The sequence below is a fragment of the Phascolarctos cinereus genome, unplaced genomic scaffold, assembly GCF_003287225.1.
Source record: "Phascolarctos cinereus isolate Bilbo 61053 unplaced genomic scaffold, phaCin_HiC Scaffold_726;HRSCAF=1367, whole genome shotgun sequence".
Taxonomy (NCBI): domain Eukaryota; kingdom Metazoa; phylum Chordata; class Mammalia; order Diprotodontia; family Phascolarctidae; genus Phascolarctos; species Phascolarctos cinereus.
The window spans coordinates 387,613,279-387,634,439 of NW_027556098.1; the positions used below are offsets into that span (position 1 = coordinate 387,613,279).

Consider the following 21,161-nt stretch of genomic DNA (forward strand, 5'->3'; position numbering starts at 1 on the left):
ACCACCTTCCCCGTCAACGCCTCCATTGACTTCCTCTTCCTTCCCAACCTCCCATCAATGAATGCTTCTCCAATGCCCGTCAACAGATGTCTCTAATGTCACCTACCAATGCTTCTTTCCCAGCCTTCTCTCACAATGTCCCCCCCTTTCCATCAATGTCTCCCTCAATTTCCCATACGAATACCGCACATCCACCACTTCTGTCAGTTTCCCAACCCTACCTTACAGGTGTGGCCTTCTGCCCCAGACAGGCTTGGTGGTTCCCTGGATAGCCCTGGATAGCCCTGTAAGGCTGAGAACGTATAGAAAGATGTGACTTCTGATGGGGAAGGAGAGGAGAAAAGATACAGAGACAGTCAGAGAGGGAGAGAAAGGGGAAGAGAAAGGAAGAGAGAGGAGAAAGAGATGAGGGAAGGGAAGGGGGGGGAGAGAGAGAGAGATACGGACAGAGCACTAGTGAGCAACAGGGGAGAGGGAAATAGAGTAAGAAGAAGCAAGCTTTGGATGTTGAATAGCAAAGGGGAGATCAAGGCAATGGCTCAGCCCCAGACCTTCTCTCTTCCCCTCCTGGAGTCAGAAGCTCTCTTTCAGTGGCCAGCTAGCCCAACCTCCCACCCAAGTCCAGAATTCCTACTGTGAGAAACCAAGGCTAAGAGAAAAGGACTCTTCTTCACAAGTGCTTCCCCCACAGGTGCATTTCATTTTTGTTTGTTTTTATTGTTAATTTTCTTCACATGGCAGACAAACAACAGAGTCTTCGGCAATCTCACTCAACGTTCAGAAGACCAGCACTGACCAGGAAACACCACTTTAAAAAAAATAAATTTTTTTTTTCATTTTTTTCTTTTTCATTATTGGGACACTCAGATCAGGAATCACATGAGGAGAGTGCTCAAAGATGACCAGTAAAATTTCACATGCAAAAAATGATTTCCCCTCAGTAAGCCCTACCCCCAACAATATTCATTATTACAGGGTAGTAGGAGAGACTCATGGGCTTTCAGCCACAGAACTCTTTCCCAGGCATCAGAAATACCTTGGGAATTTGAGGAGGGAAGAGGGAAAATTTTGTGAATTTGAACAATGATTGGGACAAAATTTTACCATTAGGATAAGAAAAACCCACAATTTCCATGCTTAGAGGGTTAATTTGGGGAGGAGAGTGAGGCTTCCATTTTATTAACCACTTAGAAAACTTTTCCATTGGGTGGGAAATGTGCAAATTCTGACATTCAACTGTGATTCCAATTTTTTTTTCCTGCCCATGTGAGGATTTATCTCCATGAGACCGTTCTCATGGACCCATCTCCATCACCTTACCGCAGGTGTTGATTAATTAAATACCACGAGTTATAAAACTTTAAAAATGGAGCATTTACAGTCAGGGACATAAATACATGCTCTTAAAATCATCTTCATACATATTTACACAATTGGGAGATTCAACCGTGGCAGCCCTGAAGGAAAAAGGAAAAACAAAACAAAACAAAACAAAACCCAATGGCCCCCAATCACGTCATGTCAAGATTCTTGTACTTTGATAAATGTCCTTCAACTTTGGGTTTGATATATCAAGCCAAGAATATTTAACGGCACCAAAATGGTCCCAAGAGAGTCTTTCCACATGGCCTGCCTTCAAAGGCACAATGCCTGGGAACTTCATTGGACCGATTCAAAATCCCAGCCTTAGTTCATCTATTTTTCCTAGGTGTGGAGGGATCTCCCACTTCCACCCCTACCCCATCAGGCTGTTCCTGACTTTGAAAGTTCTCCTCTTTTTCTGTACTTCTAAATCTGTTTTTTTTTTCAAGTTAATATGGTACTTGAAACTGAGAGCCTAAGGACTCCAGATGCCCATGACAGCATCAGAGTGGGGACAGCAGCAGAGGTGAAAGCATCCCAGCCCACCTTCTCTGCCTTCCCTGGAGAGGCCAGGCCTGAAGGGAAGGACCAGCTTCCTTCCAAGATTCACCCAGGCCTGGAGGACTCCTCTACCCAGAATCAACAATACAGGCACTAATGGGAGTTTGAAATCTAGAGGGGTCTTATCCACTCAGCCAGGAGGAACTGAATGAAGACCCACCAAATCATTTTTTTTTTTTAGGCAAGAAGGCTTTCTTCCTCCTCTCCCCTCCCAGGGGGTGGGGGGAGCCTCAGGTCACCAGGAGAATTTCGCCAAGACTCCTTAAGCATCTCTGCCCTCTGTGGATTTCTGCAGAACTTGGAGAAAGAGTAGCTGGGACTGGGGAGATGGAGGGTGGGAAGCATCGAATCCAGGAACCTTCTCCTGAAGATCCCCTTGGATGGGATGGAAGTTGGCCACAAGACTGAAGCCCATCCAGGTAATAGCAATGGATGACTTTAGATGCAAAGACAGGGTCAGGGACTCTTGAAAAAAAATTGCATAGAAAGAGAGACCCAAACCTGGCCATGACCTTCTGCCATAGAACATGTCATGGGGTCACGATGTCCTTCCCCTTCAGCCCACCCTGGAAAGGAGACATTCCAACATCACCCTCGAAGGGACCCAGTGGAGTTAGTGACTATCACGTCCCTTTGGGCTCAGGTCTCCTTTCTGAAGACAGAAATTCACACACAGAGACTCGTCTTTTTCTCTCTCTCTCAGGACCAAAGGACAGGAATAGCGCGTCATGCATGGCAGCCTTGGGGCCCCGTGGGCCTTGCTCATGCAGATGTCATCTCAGGAGCTGTGGAGGAGCAAAAAGGCACAACTGGGTTAGGATTCGTTTGCCTAGACCGGGCTCTCACACCAGGGCGATTCTGCCTCTCTTCCAATCACACAAGCCCTTTTTAAGCACTCAACATCTAACACCCTTTGAAGCTTAGCTCAAACTCCACCTCCTAGAGAAGGCCCTTCCTCGTCTTCCCAGGTGTCAGTGCTCTCCACCCCAGTGAAATTACTTTACACATATTTCTTATTTACTTATTGGCTTATACGTTATTTTCCCTTATAGAATGTAAACTCCTCAAGGGCAGGGAAAGGTTTATTTTTGTTTGTGCATTCCTTGGCAGCTAGCTGGTTCAATGGATAGGGTCAAGAAGATGGGAATTCAAATCCGGCCTCAGACACTTAGAAACTGTGTGACCCTGGGCAAGTCATATAGCCTGTCTGCCTCGGTTTCCTCAACTATAAAATGGGGTTCACAACAGCAACTACCTGCCCAGATTGTTATGAGGATCAAATAAGATGATAAAGCACTTTGCAGTTCTTAAAGCACTACATAACTGCTCATCGTTATTGTAACTAGGACCTAGTTGTTGTCTGTCCTTCACTTTCAAAGAGGACCAATGGCCTCATGGGGTGACGTCTTGACTCCGGTGCGAAGTGGATTGAAGTGAGGCAGCGCTGCACAAGTCCTCAGCCTCACCCTCGCTTCCAGAGTCTTCGAGGTCCAGCGGCAGGACAAAAATCAGGACGACCGGCGATGGCCAGGCTGCAGCGGATGACACTGGCGTCTTTGATGTCCAACCAAGCTCTGAGCACTCCACAGTGCCTGCTTCAGCCTTCTTCACAGCCACTGGAACAAAACTGTTCTCATCTGTTCATTCCTTAGGGGTAAGTCTTCACAAACTTGGGGTAGACATCCCCTAACTCACCAAAAGGTTTGTGGACCACTACCCCAAACCTGGTTTGGCCCGTCTGCCATGAAGGTTTACCAGGGTATGGCCGCTGCGTATGCTACTAGGAGACACAGGTGAGAGAGGAATGCTAGGTGGACACCAAAGGTGGGTGAGTAGCCCTGAAAAGAGCTTGGCAGCCCTCACACAAGAGGTGCCAGTTCTCCCTGAGCATCCACACCCCACCAGTACCTGGTAGAGTGCCCACAAACAGTGGGCATTTAATATATGCTTGTTCAATGGATTGAATCCCTATCTCCGGCTGTACTCAAAGGTTTTCTCCGTGTCAGGCTGCTGGGTTTTTTGTTTTGGTTCCCGGGGTATTCCCAATTCTCCCTGCAGAAGTTCCTGCAAGATTCAAGGCTCAATCCCTCCCCTCCCCCTAGCAACCACCCAGAATGGATGAAGTTTAACTACTGTGCCACAGGAAATGGTGAATATGAGGAATTCAGAGACCCACGGGAAGATGTGATGAAATGACAGGGAGCCAAGTCGGCAGACTCTGAAGACCAGTATCGTCACGATGACTCCAACAAAGCTAACAGGACAATGAACTGGGACACACTGCAGGGGACTGCGGGTGAGGGTGAGGAGGCGGTGGATGCAGAACAAGGTTTGTTCTGTCAAATGGAGTCAAGGGGCTGCAAGGAAGGGTTCCACGGCAAAGACTGGGAAACCACTGGGAAAGAGGAGAGGTATAAGGATGGGACCCAGGAATTCACTGGCACAAGGAGCCCCCCAGAAAGGGAGCTGTCCCTACCAGTGCACGCCAGCACACTTTCTCCCACTCTTAGGGAGCTGCTGAGAGCACAGAGCGAGTAAAGGGATTTGCCCAGGATCACAGAGCCAATACGGGTCAGAGGCAGGATTTGAACCCAGGTCTTCCTAGTTTCAAGGTCGGCACTCCATCCATGTGCTGCCTTCTGAACTGGGAAATGACTGGAATGTAAAAACAAATGCATCAATGACACAAAATAAAATGTGATTCTGCCCCCATCGAGCCCTGTACCTGTTTCCCGGCAAAGAGACATTTATTCCTTTAGGAACGCTCCTTGAAGGTGGGCTCCTGGGGCTTGGGCTTGGGCCTGGGCCTGGGCCTTCTTACACTGCCTGGTGAGAGGCGTAGCTGAGAGAGGGCATCGAGAGGTCAAGCGGAGACTGTAACTGTATGGAGAGGGAGGGAGAAACACAACAGCTCACTTGCTTACAGAGGGGGGGTTGTGGGTATCTCACCAGCACTTGGAGTCCCAGGGCCCCACCAGCCTCCAAGAGCAGGCCTCCACCAGCACAGGAGCCAGGAAGCTCAGAACTCGGCACCGCCCTGGCACGAGCTTGTCCTTCTTCAGCCGGGCTCATCTTTGGGGGGCAAGAGACATCACTAGGATCTCGCCCACAGCCCAAAGGGGTCACGAGAGCAACATGGCAGCCCAGGATGAGTTGGACAAAAGATGCCCAGGGCAAATGATAGGAAACATCCCCTCAAAGCCATTCACTTTGTAAGACAAATGCAGTTATGAAGGGAGGGAGAGAGACGTCTGGGCACAGGATATACTAAGGGAGGCAAGAGGGAGAAGATGGACCATCTGGTGGCTTTTTATTTTATCTAACTTGTCCTGAGAAGCAGTGCAGTGGAGTAGAGAGAGCCATCCTTGGAGTCAGGACAACCTGAGTTCAAGCCTTGCCTCTAAAACATGCTGGCTAAGTGACCCTGGACAAGCCTCTTCACTTCTCAGGTGGGACAGGCAACTCTCCAAGTCTATAAATGGCAGAGAAGGTGCCAATGTGAATGGGTAGAAAGAAATAAACATTTATTAAGCACCTACTATATATCACATATGTATATGTGTATACACATACACGTGCACACAATCATATGCACACTTACATATCTACACAAATACAGATATGCATCTATTATCTATAATATATTATGTATGTGTGTGCATACACGTATATGTATATGTGTGCATGTGTACAGATACACATATATCTACATATACACACACACACACACACACACACACACACACACACACACACTGGGCACTGTGCCCTTTAACAAACATTATCTCATTTGATCCTCACAATAACCCTGGGAGGTAGGTGCTATTATCACCCCCATTTTGTAGTTAGAGAACCTGAGGGAAAGAGAAGGTAAGTAGGCCAGATTTGAACTCGGGTCTTCCTGTCTCCAGGTCTGGCACTCTGCACTATGGCGCCACCTAGCTACCTCCAATTGCTGAGCTCTCTAAACCAATGAAATCACAGGCCCCCTTTTTTCATCCCTAGTCTGACTAACCAGGTACTAAGCTCAGCTGTTTCCATGCTGCTAAATGAGTATTAGTGCTAGTGACAACCTGCTGAATTTTAATGCCCTGCAACAAAGTCCTGACAACCCCACCCTAGTTATAGCTCAGCCAGCTTATGTTCCAGTCTGACGATCCAGGATCATATTCACGTATGCCACACACACACCAAATTTGGGGCCAGCCTGGTACTCTGAGCTTCCTGACACTGATAGTTCCTACCAAATCTAAGAAATTTTCTAGACACTCTGGCCCAGATCTCTGGGGGCTTCCTGGAAAATACATTACTCTCTGAAGTAGGACAGTAGTCAGGCTGCCTTGAGTTCAAATCTGGCCTTCCTTAAGTGCTTTGTGTCTCAGTTTCCTCATCTGTAAAATGGGGATAATAACACACCTACCTCCCAGGGCTGTTTTGAGGATCAAGTGAAATAATATTTATAAAGCATTTTGCAAACCTTAAAGTGCTTTTTAAATGCTAGCTATTATTATTAATATTATGATTAACACCCTTTCCTTTGTCTAGCTTCTAGCCTAACACCAAGTGCCATTCTCTCTGTGCTCTGGGAGTTCTACACAAGAAGCTGTGGGTAGTGAAGTGCCCCGCATCAGCAAAAGAAAAAAAAGTAAAAGAATGAGTGGGGACACTGGAGGCCCTTTCAGCTTTGAGATCTGGTAATTTATGAAAGATGTGGAGCATGGGTTCCTGGGAAGGACAAGCTTGGGAGGATAGCATTGATGGGATGGGGCGGTGCCTGGGAGTCAGAAGGGGGAAGGCATCCTTGCTTTGCCATCATGCCAGGGGCAAACCCTGTGGGTGGCAGGAAGCAGAGTTTAAAATTTGCATTCCGTCCCAAATATAGGACATACATCTGTGGGCTGGTAATGGCTCAGTGTGGACCTGCTCTCCAAAGAGAACATCAATCTTAAACAGCATCCAGAACATGGTGTTCCCTGGGCTTTTTGGAACCACCTCTTTATAAGTCCGAGCAACACTCAAGATCTGCTACTAGTTAAAAGTCAAGGTCAGCCTGGGGCAAATTTCATTTTGCTTGAGTGAGACTCAAATTAGATCCCCATATGGAAGTAGAAAGCCTGATCCATGCTCTCAGCACTGAGTCTGAACCCGGCAGTGGGCATGCTGAGTTGCCTGCCATCTTGATTCCCTGGGAAGTGTGAATATTATGAAGTGAGATGGGGCTCCTCAGTACCAGCTCTTTGGGGCGCCTGGATCAACATGCCAGTGATAGCTGTCACTGTGGATGGAGCACGAGGAATGATTTAGCCGAGTGATGCTTATACAACAGTCCTTGATTCTGCACCCATGATTCCTCATCCACTCCTCAACTCTGCCTCTTCAAACCCTATCACCTCTACATAGGAACTATCACCTCTGTATAGTCCTAGCCACCATGCCTTTTTCTCCATCCCTTACCTGATGATGCCCATGCCTGGAATGCTCTCTCTTCTCACCTCTGACTCCTGGCTTCCTTGACAACTCAGCTAAAATTTCCCCTTCCTTCTGAGATGACCTTCTACATACACCACACCTATCTTATATACACGTCATTTTTTCTGTGTTCTCTCCCCCTATTAGAATCTAAACTCCTTCACAGCAGGTAACCTGTTTTTGCCCTTCTTTGTATGCCTCGCACTTAGCACCGTGCCTGGCACACAGAAAACATTTAATAAATGTTTATTGCTCCCTAACTCAGTCTAAATGGCCATTAGGGTCTGTTTTTCCCCCACTCAAGAAGGCTCTCAGATAAGCATAGGGATGGAGTTCAGGTAAGACCTAACTTTCCCCCTAGTTCTCCTAAGGCACCCAAACTGAAAAATCCATCAGAATACTGACCTATAACCCTAGCTGGATGTTTCCATTACACCACCAAAGGAATATTTTTTCAGAAGGGTCAACACAGCTGTGTCCCACAAGATGGTACCCTTGCTTCTCAGCCCTTCAAGAAAGGTATAGTCAGGAAGTTAAAGGCACCTACAGGCACAGTCCATGGGAGAAAACGACAGATGCCACAGGCAGCCTAAGTTCCTAAGATCTCTACTGTTAATATGGAGGCAATTCAGTTTCCTCTGGCCACTAACTAACCTACAAACAGAAGACTCAAAGGGAAAGAGATGAGAAGCCCTAGGAGGGAACATGATCACTGTCTTCAAGGGTTTGAAGGGCTGAGATACGGAAGAGGTGTTTACCTTGTTCTGATCATTCAGCTTAGCCTCAGAGGGTACAACTAGGGATGGGGAGAAGGAATGGATCTTGCAAAGAGGCAAGTACAGTAATTGTCAAGTAAGGAAATACTTCCTAACTGAAGTGAAGATGTCCAAGACGTAGTGGGGTCCTCTCATGACCCTATGTATTAATACAATGTGAAGTAATCATAACTGGGAAAATAACATCTGCAATGTCTCCAAAAGTGTAAATGGTGAAGGGGGGATGAAAGGAAGGAAGGAAGGAAGGAAGGAAGGAAGGAAGGAAGGAAGGAAGGAAGGAAGGAAGGAAGGAAGGAAGGAAGGAAGGAAGGAAGGAGGAAGAGAAGGAAGGAAGGAGGAGGGAGGGAGGGAAGAAAGAAAGGAAGGAAGGAAGGAAGGAAGAAAGAGAGAGAGAGAGAGAGAGAGAGAGAGAGAGAGAGAGAGAGAGAGAAGAAAGAAAGAAAGAAAGAAAGAAAGAAAGAAAGAAAGAAAGATTGAACACAATATGCACTTACAATAACCGAGTTTGGACCCAGGGAAGAAAGAAGAGAAAGCACCTCCCTCCCCCCTTTTTTTTAAGAGATGAGGGACTCTGTGTGTGAAGTGTTGTGCATGCCATCAGACAACTCGACAAGGTTGAGTTGCTTTGCTAAACTTTCTCTATTTTTAATCGTTGTAACAAGGGAGGGCTCACTGAGGGAAGTGGTTCACTGGATGGGGGAAGGGATGGGAATGGTATATTTGGAAATCAATACGATATAAAAGCAAAAATACATCAGTAAAACTGACAAGGGGGTGGGGATAAGTAGAAGGGTTCAACAGGATCATTTTAGTAGGAGCTCTTCTAGGATACAAAGATCTCAGGTGGAAGGGACCTCAGAGTTCTGACTGCATCTAAGTCAGGATACTTCTTTCCAGCATCCCCATGACATAGGCATCCGACTTTCACTCACAGATCTCCAGAGATGAGAAACTCATGACCTCTCAAGGCAGAGTGTTCCAGGTTTGAAATTGTGAACCCAATAGGAAGTTTTTCATTCTATGGAATCTGCTTGGGCCAAGGTGAACATGCCTGATTCCACTTCCACATGACAGCTCTTCAGAATTTGTTCACTTTAACTTGACAGAAAAGTCGAAGTGAAGGGATGGGGGAACAGAAAGAAGGGTAGACATATATAGAATCAATTAGATGCCACTGTTCACTGAGGATGAATCAGGGGTGGCATGGACATTGCTCTGAGGAGACAGAGTAAGTCAATCAGAAAATCAAATTTAATTTTCAAAATCTTCATCATGATGTTCAACTTTTCAGGCAGCATGGTGTGGTGGAAAGAGCGCTGGATTCAGCATCAGAAGACAGCTTCAGGTACTGGCTCTACAGCATGCTGAGTGGCCCTGGGTAAGTCATGATCTCTTTGTGCCTCAGTCTCACCACCTGCCACCCCCCTCTCTAACACCTGTTCCCACTCTTCGGCCCGTGATCTTTCCTATTACCCCAGCCTGCCTCTCACATCTGGGAAAGGACAGAGCTGGAACTCAAACTCATTTAGATGTGACTGACCTTTCCCCTTTTCCATACTTCTCTTAGAGAAGTATAAGAGAGGCCCCTGACCTTCCAGCAACGTACCTTAACCCATGACTTTATAGACATATTTCCCTACCCTGGAATGCCTATGTGTATGTATGTATGTATATATACACACGTATGTGTGTATGTGTATATATATATATGTATACATATATATATATATACATACACATCTACATCTACATCCTTCTCTCTCTCTGTATTTAATTTATTTGTTTGTTTGTATATAGTATCCTCTCAAGCATCCCAGGGATCTTCTTGAGGGCATGCACCTGCCCCAGTCCCTCATATCTCCTTTGAGCACAGCCATGCACTCCAGTCAATCTTTGATTTGAGACTTCACTGCCTCACTTCTCATTGGAGGGTTATCAGACCACTTGTAATTGAGTTAGACACGTGTGTGTGTGTGTGTGCACGCGTGTGTGTGCATGTGCGCTGCACAAAAGAGGTGGCTACCTACTTAATGAAGATTAGGAGGCTCCACAAAGTTCCCTGGACCCAAATCTGCCCCACCATCACCTCTCCACAATTTAACTTTTTTCCAGTCATGTCATTTTCTCTGCTTCCTTTATCCTATATACATACACACATATACACACATATACATTGTATACATATATACATATATAATGTGTGCATATATATACAAACACACATACATATATGTATAATTTTTTTTAAACACATAAACATCATTACCACTACTGGAAAAAAAAGAAAAAGAAAAAATTCTTATCACAAATATGTATAGTCAAGGAAAACAAATTCGCATATTGGCCACTTCAAAACTTCTCTGTCTCCTTCTGGCCTGAGAGGGAAGATGAGGAGGGAGGTGACTTACTTCATCACGGCTCCTCTGGAACCATGGTTGGTCACTGAATTAATTAGGGCTTTTAGGTCTTTTAAAGTTGTTTGTTTTTCCAGGGTTGTCACTGTTTCAATTGCTCCAGGGTTTTACATCCTAGCGGAGGAGATAACATGAATAAATAACTAAACTCCCATAAGATGCGTACAGAGTAGACATAACTCATCTCCAGGGGAAGGCACTGGCATCCGTCCTTAATGTTGATGCCAGGCTAATCTTACTGATGCATGGATCACAGATAGTGCCTCTTCTGCTTAAAATATGTTAGTGGCTCTACACTAACCCCTGGAGTAGCTAGGAGACGCCAAAGCACATAAAGCGCCAGGCCTGGAGTCAGAAAGACTCATCTTCCTGAGTTCAAATCTAACCTCAGACACTTACTGGCTGTGTGACCCTAGGCAAGTCACTTCACCCTGTTTGCCTCAGTTTTCTCATCTGTAAAATGAGCTGGAGAAGAAAATGGCAAACCACTCCAGTATCTCTGCCAAGAAAACCCCAAATGGGGTCACGAAGAGTCAGACACAAAAACAACTGAACAACAAAAACTGACCCCTAAGAAAATTCAAACTTTTCTGCCTGGCATTCAAGACCCTCCACAAATTGTAATCTATGCTCCAGTTAAATTAAACTACCTTCTTTCCCTCTGAACACCCCCTCTGCATTCCTGCCTCCATGCTTTTTCTCATACAGCTCCCTATCCTTAGTGCCCATTCTCTCCTTTTTTGACTGTTTAATTCCTACCCAATCTCAAAAACTCAACGTAAATGCCACTTCTTCCATGAAGTCCTGCTCCTTGCTGCCAGTGATGACCTTATCCCTCTGAACTGCACACCTCCTTCCCCCTAGCATTACATTCTGCAACTCTCTGATGCATTTGACCTGAAACTCTACCATATAGTTATCTATGCCCTAGCCTCCTACTAAACTTCAAACATTTATTTAAACATTTCATGGAGGAAGGGTTCATGTGTCTTATTTAAAATTTGTATTTCATTTGGGTACCTAGTACTGTGCTCAGTATAGAAAAGGCGCTATGTAAATATTTGTTGCATTAAACTCGTACCCCAAATTCCCAGCATTACAGCCATTCTTTTGGGTTTGTTTTTAGTACAAAATGTCTGTTGGGAGGCCATCAAGTCAGGAGCCATCAAGTCCAACTGATACATGAGAAGGAATCTCCTCTATGACATCCCTAACATGTCAGCCAGCCTCTGTCTGAAGACCTCCAAGGATGGGGAGCTCACTACTTTCTGGGGAAGCCCATCCCACTTTTGGATAGCTGTAGTTGTGTGGAAGTTTTCCCTTATATGGAACTCAAACCTAACTTCCTGTCACTGCTCCTAGATCTGTCTTCTAAGACCACGAAGGACAAGGCTAATCCCTCTTTCTTCCTCTAAAGAACAGTAGAAGGCTTCTCAAAATACAAATGTTGCCTGAAAAGAGTAATACATTAATCTATCACTACCTGTCCCTACAAATTTAAGTTATCAGAATATGGGTTATAGACTATCAAGGGTTAAAAGAACCTTAGAACACCAAATATCAGAGCTGGGAATAGGATAGGGATGGAAGATGAACCTGGAATTCCATTAAAATAGGGAACTGCTATAAAGAAATACACACACACACACACACACACACACACACACACAGCGCTACTTTGAGTCCTGGCTCATGCTAAGTACCAGGGGCAAAAAAGTGTGTGGGGCGGGGAATGAGTGAGAAAACTATCCCCCTCCTCTAATTCTCTGATGCCTAAGGGAAGAGGAGGAACCTGTGAGGGGACCTTTGCAGACTGTCCTGGCCTGCCAGCTGGATGAGATTTATTGCATCAGCCCGACACGCCCCTCACTGAGCAGGCAGGACGCGCTGTCCTGGGCATATACGGGAAGGGTGACAGAGAAAGTGAGAGATGGACCCAAGACAAAAGAAACACAGCAACTCCAATTACTGGCTGGGCTGGGGAGTGGAACATCGTGCTCGATCAGCTGAGAGAGATGAGTTGATTTCAGGGTACTTGGGAAATGAGAACAATTGTGAAATGCTGAAATTGGGAACGATTAATACACTGTGACGCCTCATTTAGCCAGAGGCTATGTGCCCTACCACTGTAAGAAGCACAAGGAAGCAAAGGGTAATGGGAAGAGCACGAGAGCCTGAATAAAACGATAGGGGTTTGAAAGGCTGCCCTGCTCCCTGCTGCTGTTGTGAACTCAGACGAGCCCCGCCCGGCCCCAGTGTCCTCCCCTAGAAGAAATGAGAAATCTGGACTAACTAACACAGAGAATTGCCAAACTGCAGAGAAGGGTCCTCTGAAGCCATCTCGCCCAACCAGTTCTTGAAAAAGAATTCCCTTCTACAGCACAGCCAACAAGTGGTCACCCATTCTCTGCTCAAAGACATCCAAAGAGGAGAAGATGGCCTCTGAGCTGAGTCTGGAAGGAAGCCAGGGATTCTAAGAGGCAGCACTGGGGAGCAAGCTCATCACCGGCTCGGGAGAGAGCTAACGGAAAATGGAGCAGCGCGCAGCAGCGTCAGAGAGCAGGACAGCATGGCAGAACCAGAGTGCGTGCCGGGGAATAAAGCAGAAGTCAGGAAAGGGAGGAAGAGTCAGCTGGCGAAGTGCTTCATATGCCAGAAGAGGTTGTGTTTGATCCTCGAATTAAAAGAGAGCCCATGGAATATAGCAAGTAGGGGGTGTAGGTCCGACCTGAGCTTGGGCAGATCCCTTTGGTGACTCTGGTATAAAATGGAGCACAGTGGGGACATAACTGAAGGACTAGAAGAAACCTTAGGGACCATCTAATCCAACCCATCCAAAATCATGCTGAGTGTTAGTGGAGGGATTAGTAACAGAACCTAGCTTTCTTAGCTCTCAGTCTTACACTCTTCTTGACATTATCATTTCCCAAAAATGCAAAGTTCAATTCACCAAGTGTTTATTTATTGCTAAACAGCATTTTATTTTTTTCCAGTTACACATAGTTTCCAACATTCATTTTTTATAAGATTTTGATTTTCAAATTTTTTCTCCCACCTTCCCTCCCAATTCCTCCTCCCCAAGATGGCAAGCAATCTGATATAGTTATATATGTGCAATCATGTAAACAAATCTGCACACTAGTTGTGTTGTAAACGAAGAGAACAAAAGGAAAGTCACAAAAAAGAGTGAAAATAGTATGCTTCTATCTGTATTCAGACTCCACAGTTCTTTCTCTGGATATGGATAACATTTTCCACCACAAGCCTTGGAACTGTCTTGGATCACTGTATTGCTGAGAAGAGCTAAGTCAATCATAGTTGATCATCACACAATATTGCTGTTACTGTGTACTATGTTCTCCTAGTTCTGCTCATTTCACTCAGCATCAGTTCATGTAAGTTTTTCCAGGTTTTTCCAAAACCTGCCTACTTATCACTTCTGATAGCACAATGGTATTCCATTACATTCATATACCACAATTTGTCCAGTCATTCCCCAATTGATAAGCATTCCCTCAATTTCCAATTCTTTGACACCACAAAAAGAGATGCTATAAATATTTTTGTACACAAAGGTCCTTTTCCCTTTTTTATGATCTCTTTGGGATACAGACTTAGAAGTGGTATTGCTGGGTCAAAGAAGTATGCACAGTTTTATAGCCCTTTAGGCATAGTCCCAAATGGCTCTCCAGAATGGCTGGATCAGTTCACAACTCCACCAGCAATGCATTAGTGTTCCAATGTCCCCACATCTTCTCCAACATTTATCATTTTCCTTTTCTGTCATATTAGCCAATCTGATAGCTGTGAGGTGGTATCTCAGAGTTGTTTTAATTTGCATTTCTCTAATCAATAGTGATTTAGGCCATTTTTTCATACAACTATAGATAGCTTTAATTTCTTCTGAAAACTGTCTGTTCATATCCTTTGCCCATTTAGCTTATCCCCATTACAGCTAATGCTTGCTGATGGTTTTAAATAGATACTACTTACCATTTAAAGGAAAGCTCCATTTATTCCTATACTCAGGGTTTTTAATAGGAATGGGTGCCGTATTTTGTCAAAAGCTTTTCCTGTAGCTATTGAGATAATCATATGATTTCTGTTGGTTTTGCTATTGATATGGTCAATTATGCTAATAGTTTTCCCCACTTTTGAACTAGCCCAATATTCCTGGTATAAATCCTACCTGGTCATAAATTGCTATAATTTTGCTAATACTTTATTAAAAATTTTTCCATCACTATTCATTAAGGAAATTGGTCTATAATTTTCTTTCTCTGTTTCAGTTCTTCCTGATTTAGGTATCAGCACCATATTTGTGTCATAAAAGGAACTTGGTAGAACTCCTTCACCTATTTTTCCAAATAGTTTATATAGTATTGGAATTCATCGTTCTTTAAATGTTTGGTAGAAATCACTTGCAAACCCATCTGGCCCTGGAGATTTTTCTTTCTTACGGAGTTCATTGATGGTTCTAATTTTCTTTTTCTAAAATGGGGTTATTTAACTATTTTATTTCATCTTCTGTTAACCCGGGAAATTTACATTTTTGTAAATATTCATCCATTTCACTTAGATTGTCAGATTTATTGGCATACAGTTGGGCAAAATAGCTCCTATTTATTGCTTTAATTTCTCCTTCATTAGTGGTGAATGTTACCCTTTCCATTTTTGATACTGGTAATTTGGTTTTCTTTCTTTTTTTTTTAATCAAATTAACCACAGATTTATTTGTTTTATTGATTTTTTTTTCACAAACCAGCTCTTAGTTTTATTTATTAGTTCAACAGTTTTCTTACTTTCAATTTTACTAATCTTTCCCTTTGATTTTTAGAATTTCTAATTTGGTATTTAATTAGGGATTTTTAATTTGTTCTTTTTCTAGCTTTTTAAATTGCATGCCCAATTCATTAATCTGCTCTTTCTCTATTTTATTCATGTAAGTATTTAGAGATATAAAATTTCCCCTAAGTACTGCTTTGGTTGTATCCTATAAATTTTGGTCTCACTGTCATTCTCTTTGATGAAATTATTGTTTCTATGATTTGTTGTTTGACCCACTCATTCTTTAGGATTAGATTATTTAATTTCCAATTAATTTTTAATCTAGTTTTCCATGGCCCTTTATTACATGTAATTTTTTATTGCATCATGATCTGAAAAGGATGCATTTAATATTTCTGCATTTGATTGTGAAGTTTTTATGTCCTAATACGTGGTCATTTTTTGTGTAAGTGCCATATACCACTGAAGAAAAGGTATATTCCTTTCTATCCTCATCCAATTTTCTTCAGATATCTATCACATCTAACTTTTATAAAATCCTATTCACCTCCTTAACTTCTTTCTTATTTTGTGGTTAGATTTATCTGGCTCTGAGAGGGGGAGGTTGAGGTCCCCCACTAATATAGTTTTGCTGTCTATTTCTTTCTGTAATTTAGGAATTTGGATGCTATACCACTCGGTGCATATACACTTAGTATTGATATTACATCACTGTCTATGGTACCTTTTAGTAAGCTGTAGTTTCTTTCCTTATCTCTTTTAATTAGAACTATTTTTGCTTTTGCTTTGTCCAAGATCAGGATTGCCACCCCTGTTTTTTTTTTTACTTCAGCTGAAGCATAATATATTCTGTTCCAGACTTTTACCTTTACTCTGTGTGTGTCTCTCTGCTTCAAATGTGTGTTGTTTTTTTTTAAAACAACATATTGTAGGATTCTGATTTTTAATCTACTTTGCTATTTGCTTTCATTTTATGGGAGAATTCATCCCATTCACATTCACAGTTATGATTACTGTGTATTTCACTTCATCCTATTCCCTTTTTTATACTTTTCTTTCTTCTTTCACCCTGTCCCTCCTCACCAGTGTTTTGCTTCACCACCTTTCTCTTCTGCACCACCTACCCCAATCTGCCCTCCCTGCTCTCAGTCCCCCTTCCCTTTTCTTTTCCTTTCCTACTTCCCTATAGGGTAAGATAAATCTCTCTACCCAAATGAGTGTGTATGTTATTCCCTCTTTGAGCCAAATCCAAGAAAAGCAAAGTTTAAACAATGCTCACTGCCTCCCTTCTTTCCCTCTACTATAACAGGTCTTTTATACTTCTTCATGCTCACTGCCTCCCCCTTTCCTCTTCTCCCAGTACAATACTTTTTTTCACCCCTTAATTTTTTTGATCATCACATCAAAGTCAACTTATCCTCACATCCTCTGTCTAAGTACCCTCCTTCTAACTGCCCTAATAGAGATACAGTTAAAAGTTACAAGTATCATCTTCCCATATAGGGATGTAAACAGTTTGACCTTATTGACTTCCGTGTTTTTATTTTTTTCCTGTTTACCTTTTTATGCTTGAGCCTTGTATTTTAAGATTGAATTTCTGTTCAGCTCTGATGATTTCATCAGGAAAGTTTGAAAGTCCCCTATTTCATTGAATATTCATCTTTTCTCCTGAAAGATTATGCTCAATTTTGCTGGGCAGTTGATTCTTGGTTGTAATCCAAGCACTTTTGCCTTCCAGAGTATCACATTCCAAACCTTATGATCCTTTAATGTAGAAGCTGATAAGTTCTGTGTAATCTTAACCGTGGCTCCTTGATATTTGAATTGTTTTTTCTGGGTGCTTACACTATTTTCTCCTTGACCTGATAGTTTTGAAATTTGGCTACAATATTCCTTGGAATTTTCATTTGGAGATGTCTTTCAGGAGGTGATTGGTGGATTCTTTCAATGACTATTTTACCTTCAGATTCTAAGCTATCAAGGCAGTTTTCCTTGATAATATCTTGAAAGATGCTGTCCAGGCTCTTTTTTTTTTATCATGGTTTTCAGGTAGTCCAATAATTCTTAAATTATCTCTCCTGGATCTATTTTCCAGGTCAGTTGTTTTTCCAACATTTTTCCAAAAATTTTACATTTTCTTCTATTGTTTCATTCTTTTGACTTTGTTTGCTTCTTGATGTCTCAGAGAGTCATTAGCTTCTACTTGCTCGATTCTAATTTTTAAGAAATTATTTGCTTCAGTTAGCTTTTGTTTTTTCCTTTTCCATTTGGCCAATCCCACTTTTAAAGGAGTTTTTTTTCTTCGGTGGATTTTTGGCCACTTCTATTTTTTCAGGAATTGTTTGCTTCAGTCAACTTTTGTGCTCCCTTTTCCAAGCTGTTGACTCTTTCTCCCACAATTCTCTTGTACAACCTCTCGTTTCTTTTCCCAATTTTTCTTCTACCTCTCTTACTTGATTTTTAAAATCTTTTTTGAGCTCTTCCAAGAAGATTTTTTGGGTTTGGGATCAATTCACATTCCCCTTTGAGGCTTCACACGTAGGCAGTCTGACATTGTTGTCCTCTTCTAAGTTTGTTTTGACCTTCCCTGTTGCCCTAATGGCTTTCCATGGTCACGGATATTTTTTTGGTTTTGCTCATTTTTTAAAGCTGAACTCTCTTCCTGGGATACAAGGGGGCACTGTTCCAAGCTTGCTGCACTGGGGGCCAGGGGCCTGGTCACTGGCTTTCCGTGCTGGGGCCCCCCAGAGCTGATGGCTTGCTCACTCTGCTAAAGTGGCCCAGCTTAGTCACACCTTTTGTGCCCTGGGTTCCAGGGCTGGCAGTTAGCCTGCTGCACTGGAGCTGGAGGCTTCACAGTTGGCCTGCTAAGCCAGAACCATGGGACCTCTAGTTGCTGATCCATGCTGTGGCTAAGAGCCTCCCACTTGCTTGCCTGGATACTGCCTGTGCTGTGCTGTGCCCTGCTCACCTTTTACCCAAGTGATACAGACTTTTCCTGAAGTCCTTCTAAGTTACCTTGGGTTGGAAAATTGTTTCATTCCATCTTTTTTGTGGATTCTGTCATCCCAGCATTCTTTAAGAGGCTTGATTTAATGTTTTCTCTTGTATTTTCCCCCTGAGGGAAACCTGAGCACAGCTCAAGCACATCTCCACCATCTTGGCTCAGCCCCCTCATCAAATATTTATTAAGGGCTTATTATATCCTAGGCACCAGGGATACAAAGATAAACAAAGTCCTTGCCCCCAAAGGGTTGATATTCTGCTAAATGGTAGAATGGAAAGATCAATGAATTAAACAAAAGACCTGGGTTCCTATCCTGTCTGTTCACTAGTCAAATGATCCTGGGCAAGTCACTTTGTCTTCTGGCTTCAGTTTCCCCATCTATACAATGAAGAGATGAAAATATATGGGCTTCAAGCCCTCTTTCACCTCTAATTCTTAGGATCCTATAATAATAAGTGTCTTTCTTTTTCTTATTTTTATTCCCAGCACTTACACAGTGCTAGGCACATAGCACTAATTTTTTATAATAATATCTTAAAAAACATTTTTGACTAAGTAAGACACTTATGTGTTGTACATTGAAATAGACTCAAGAAGTTGGGAAGAGGAAAGTGGGTTTTTTGGGAGGGGAGGGGAGGAAGGGAAGGACTAATCAGGTTCAAGGGAAGGAGTTAATAGGTCATTGAAAACAATTCCATAGGGAGATAAGACAACCCGAGTGAGAAGTCTTACTGGGCACAGAGCCAGACCCCAAGGATTTTGCCATGTCCCTTTAAGGATTTAATTGGGGGTTTGTTTAGTTTGCTGAAGATTTTGCCATTGGCTTTTAATTAACCTCAAGGGAGCTTTGGAGCACAACACTACAGATAGGTTATCCTGGTCACTGAAGCATAGAATGTCAGAGCTTGGAGATTCCTTAGAACAGAATGTCAGAGCTCTGACGGCCCTTAAAAGAGAGAATGTTAGAGCTAGGAGGGAGGGACCTCAGAACTCAGGTTGTCAGAGCCAGAAGGGATGGTGGGATATGGAATGTCAGGGCTGGGAGGGGCCTTAGAACACACAACATCAGAGCTGGATGGGGTTTCGAAACAGACTGTCAGAAGTGGGGGGAAGGGATCTCAGAACAAAGGCTTACAAAGTGCTTTTCTCCCTGCAGTCCTGTGAATACAGATGTAAGGCAGATAGCATAAGCATTATTATTTCTATTTTACAAAGGATAAAACCCAGCCTTCAAAGTTAAATGAATTGTCCAAGGTCAGAGTCAGTATTTAAACCTGGGTTCCCTGACTCCAAGTTTGATGGTCTTTCCAGTGCATGCTTGGAATGGGCTGCCCCCTATCCCTAGAATGCCCTCCCTCCTTGCCTCTGTTTCTTTAAAGCTCTAAATTCCTTGAAAGCTTAGTTCAAATACTACCTCCTACATGAGGCCCTTCCTATTTTTCTAGGTGCTGTCTCCTCCCTAAATTACCTCATCTTTAATTTGCATAAATCTTGGCTATATTTATACATATGCATAGGATTATAGAACCACAAAAATAGAGCTTTGAAGGAATCTCATCTAGTCCAACATTAAATAAGCACTGAGAGCTTACTAGGTGCCAGTGAAATAGGCCCTGTCCTCAAGGAGCTTACGTTCCTATGCAAGACACAGTATGTACACATAAGAACAGACAGGACGTTGACAAAATGAATACAGTACAAGGTAGTTTGGAGAGTGTTGAGGATGACAGGAAAGGCTTCCTGAAGAAGGTGGTACTTGAACTGAAGGAAACCAGGGATAGAAGTGAAAACCAGAAGAAGTAAGGAGGAAGTGCATTCTCAGAATGGGGGGCAACCAGGGCAAAAACGTGGAAGCGTGCCATGGAGAATTTCACAATGGAGAGACAAGAAGGTCAGTGTAATTGTACCATAGAGTTCATGGAAGGGAATCAAGTGTAAAAAGACTGGAAAGGTAGAAAGGGGCCAAGTTGCAAAGAGACTTAACTGAGAACTTATATTGCATCCTAGAGGCAATAGGCAGCCAGTGATGAGAAAAGGAATGCTTTAGGAAAATCACTTTGGCAGCTGTATGGAAGATGGGTTGGGGTAGAAAAAGACGAGGCAGGGCAACCAATTAGGAGACTACTACTGCAAGAGCTGATGAACTGGGATGGTGGCTGTGTGAGTGGACAAGAAAGGATGTATATGGGAGAGGGAGAAATGACAAGTTTTGGCAACTGACTGGATATGTGGGGGGAGTGACAGTGAGTTGAAGGTGGTGATGAGGTCACAAACCTGGGTGACTGAGGAAAGTGAGGCCCAGAGAAGTAAAGTCACAAAGGTACTAAGTATCAGAGGTGGGCTTCAAATCTAGGTCCTCTGAATCCACAGTCATTATACTATACTGCCTTCCAAATATATGGTCCCTTCCTACAGAATAAAAGCTCTTCAGAGCACTTCATTTTTGTCTTTGCAAAATCACTTTTCAGAGGACCTACCACAGTGCCTGGCACACAGTGGGTGTTTAATAAAGGCTGATTAATTGAGTGATTTCCATTTTTTCATATCACATAGAATGAATCCTTTCCATGGACCTGGAGGGGACCTTAATATTCACCTGATTTGACCAACTTTACTTAGGCATGTCACTTAACCTTAGGGCCTCAGTCTTACTTTCTATAAAATAATACTTGTACCGTCTGTTTTGCCTATAGTCACAGAATTGTTCTAAGACTATCAGTTGCAGAATTATTGCTGATCTGTTCCTGATATAATGAGCTGTGGGTGTGAGGGAAGGGTGCCTGG

The 21,161-nt window shown here is 43.2% G+C and overlaps 1 protein-coding gene across 2 annotated transcripts in view; it reads right to left on the minus strand.

The window, feature by feature from the left end:
* Positions 1-692: 692 nt before the first annotated feature.
* PRDM2 (PR/SET domain 2) overlaps positions 693-21,161 on the minus strand; it is a 200,766-nt gene continuing 180,297 nt past the window's right edge. The window contains exons 9-10 of one of the 2 annotated variants that reach the window (XM_020973451.2): positions 4,649-4,803; positions 693-2,708 (exon numbers count right to left, since the gene is read on the minus strand). In XM_020973451.2, coding sequence (XP_020829110.1) covers positions 4,671-4,803 — 133 coding nt within the window. In that variant the 3' untranslated portion in view covers positions 693-2,708; positions 4,649-4,670. The remainder of the gene's footprint in view (positions 2,709-4,648; positions 4,804-21,161) is intronic. The other variant, XM_020973482.2, reaches the window with a different exon arrangement.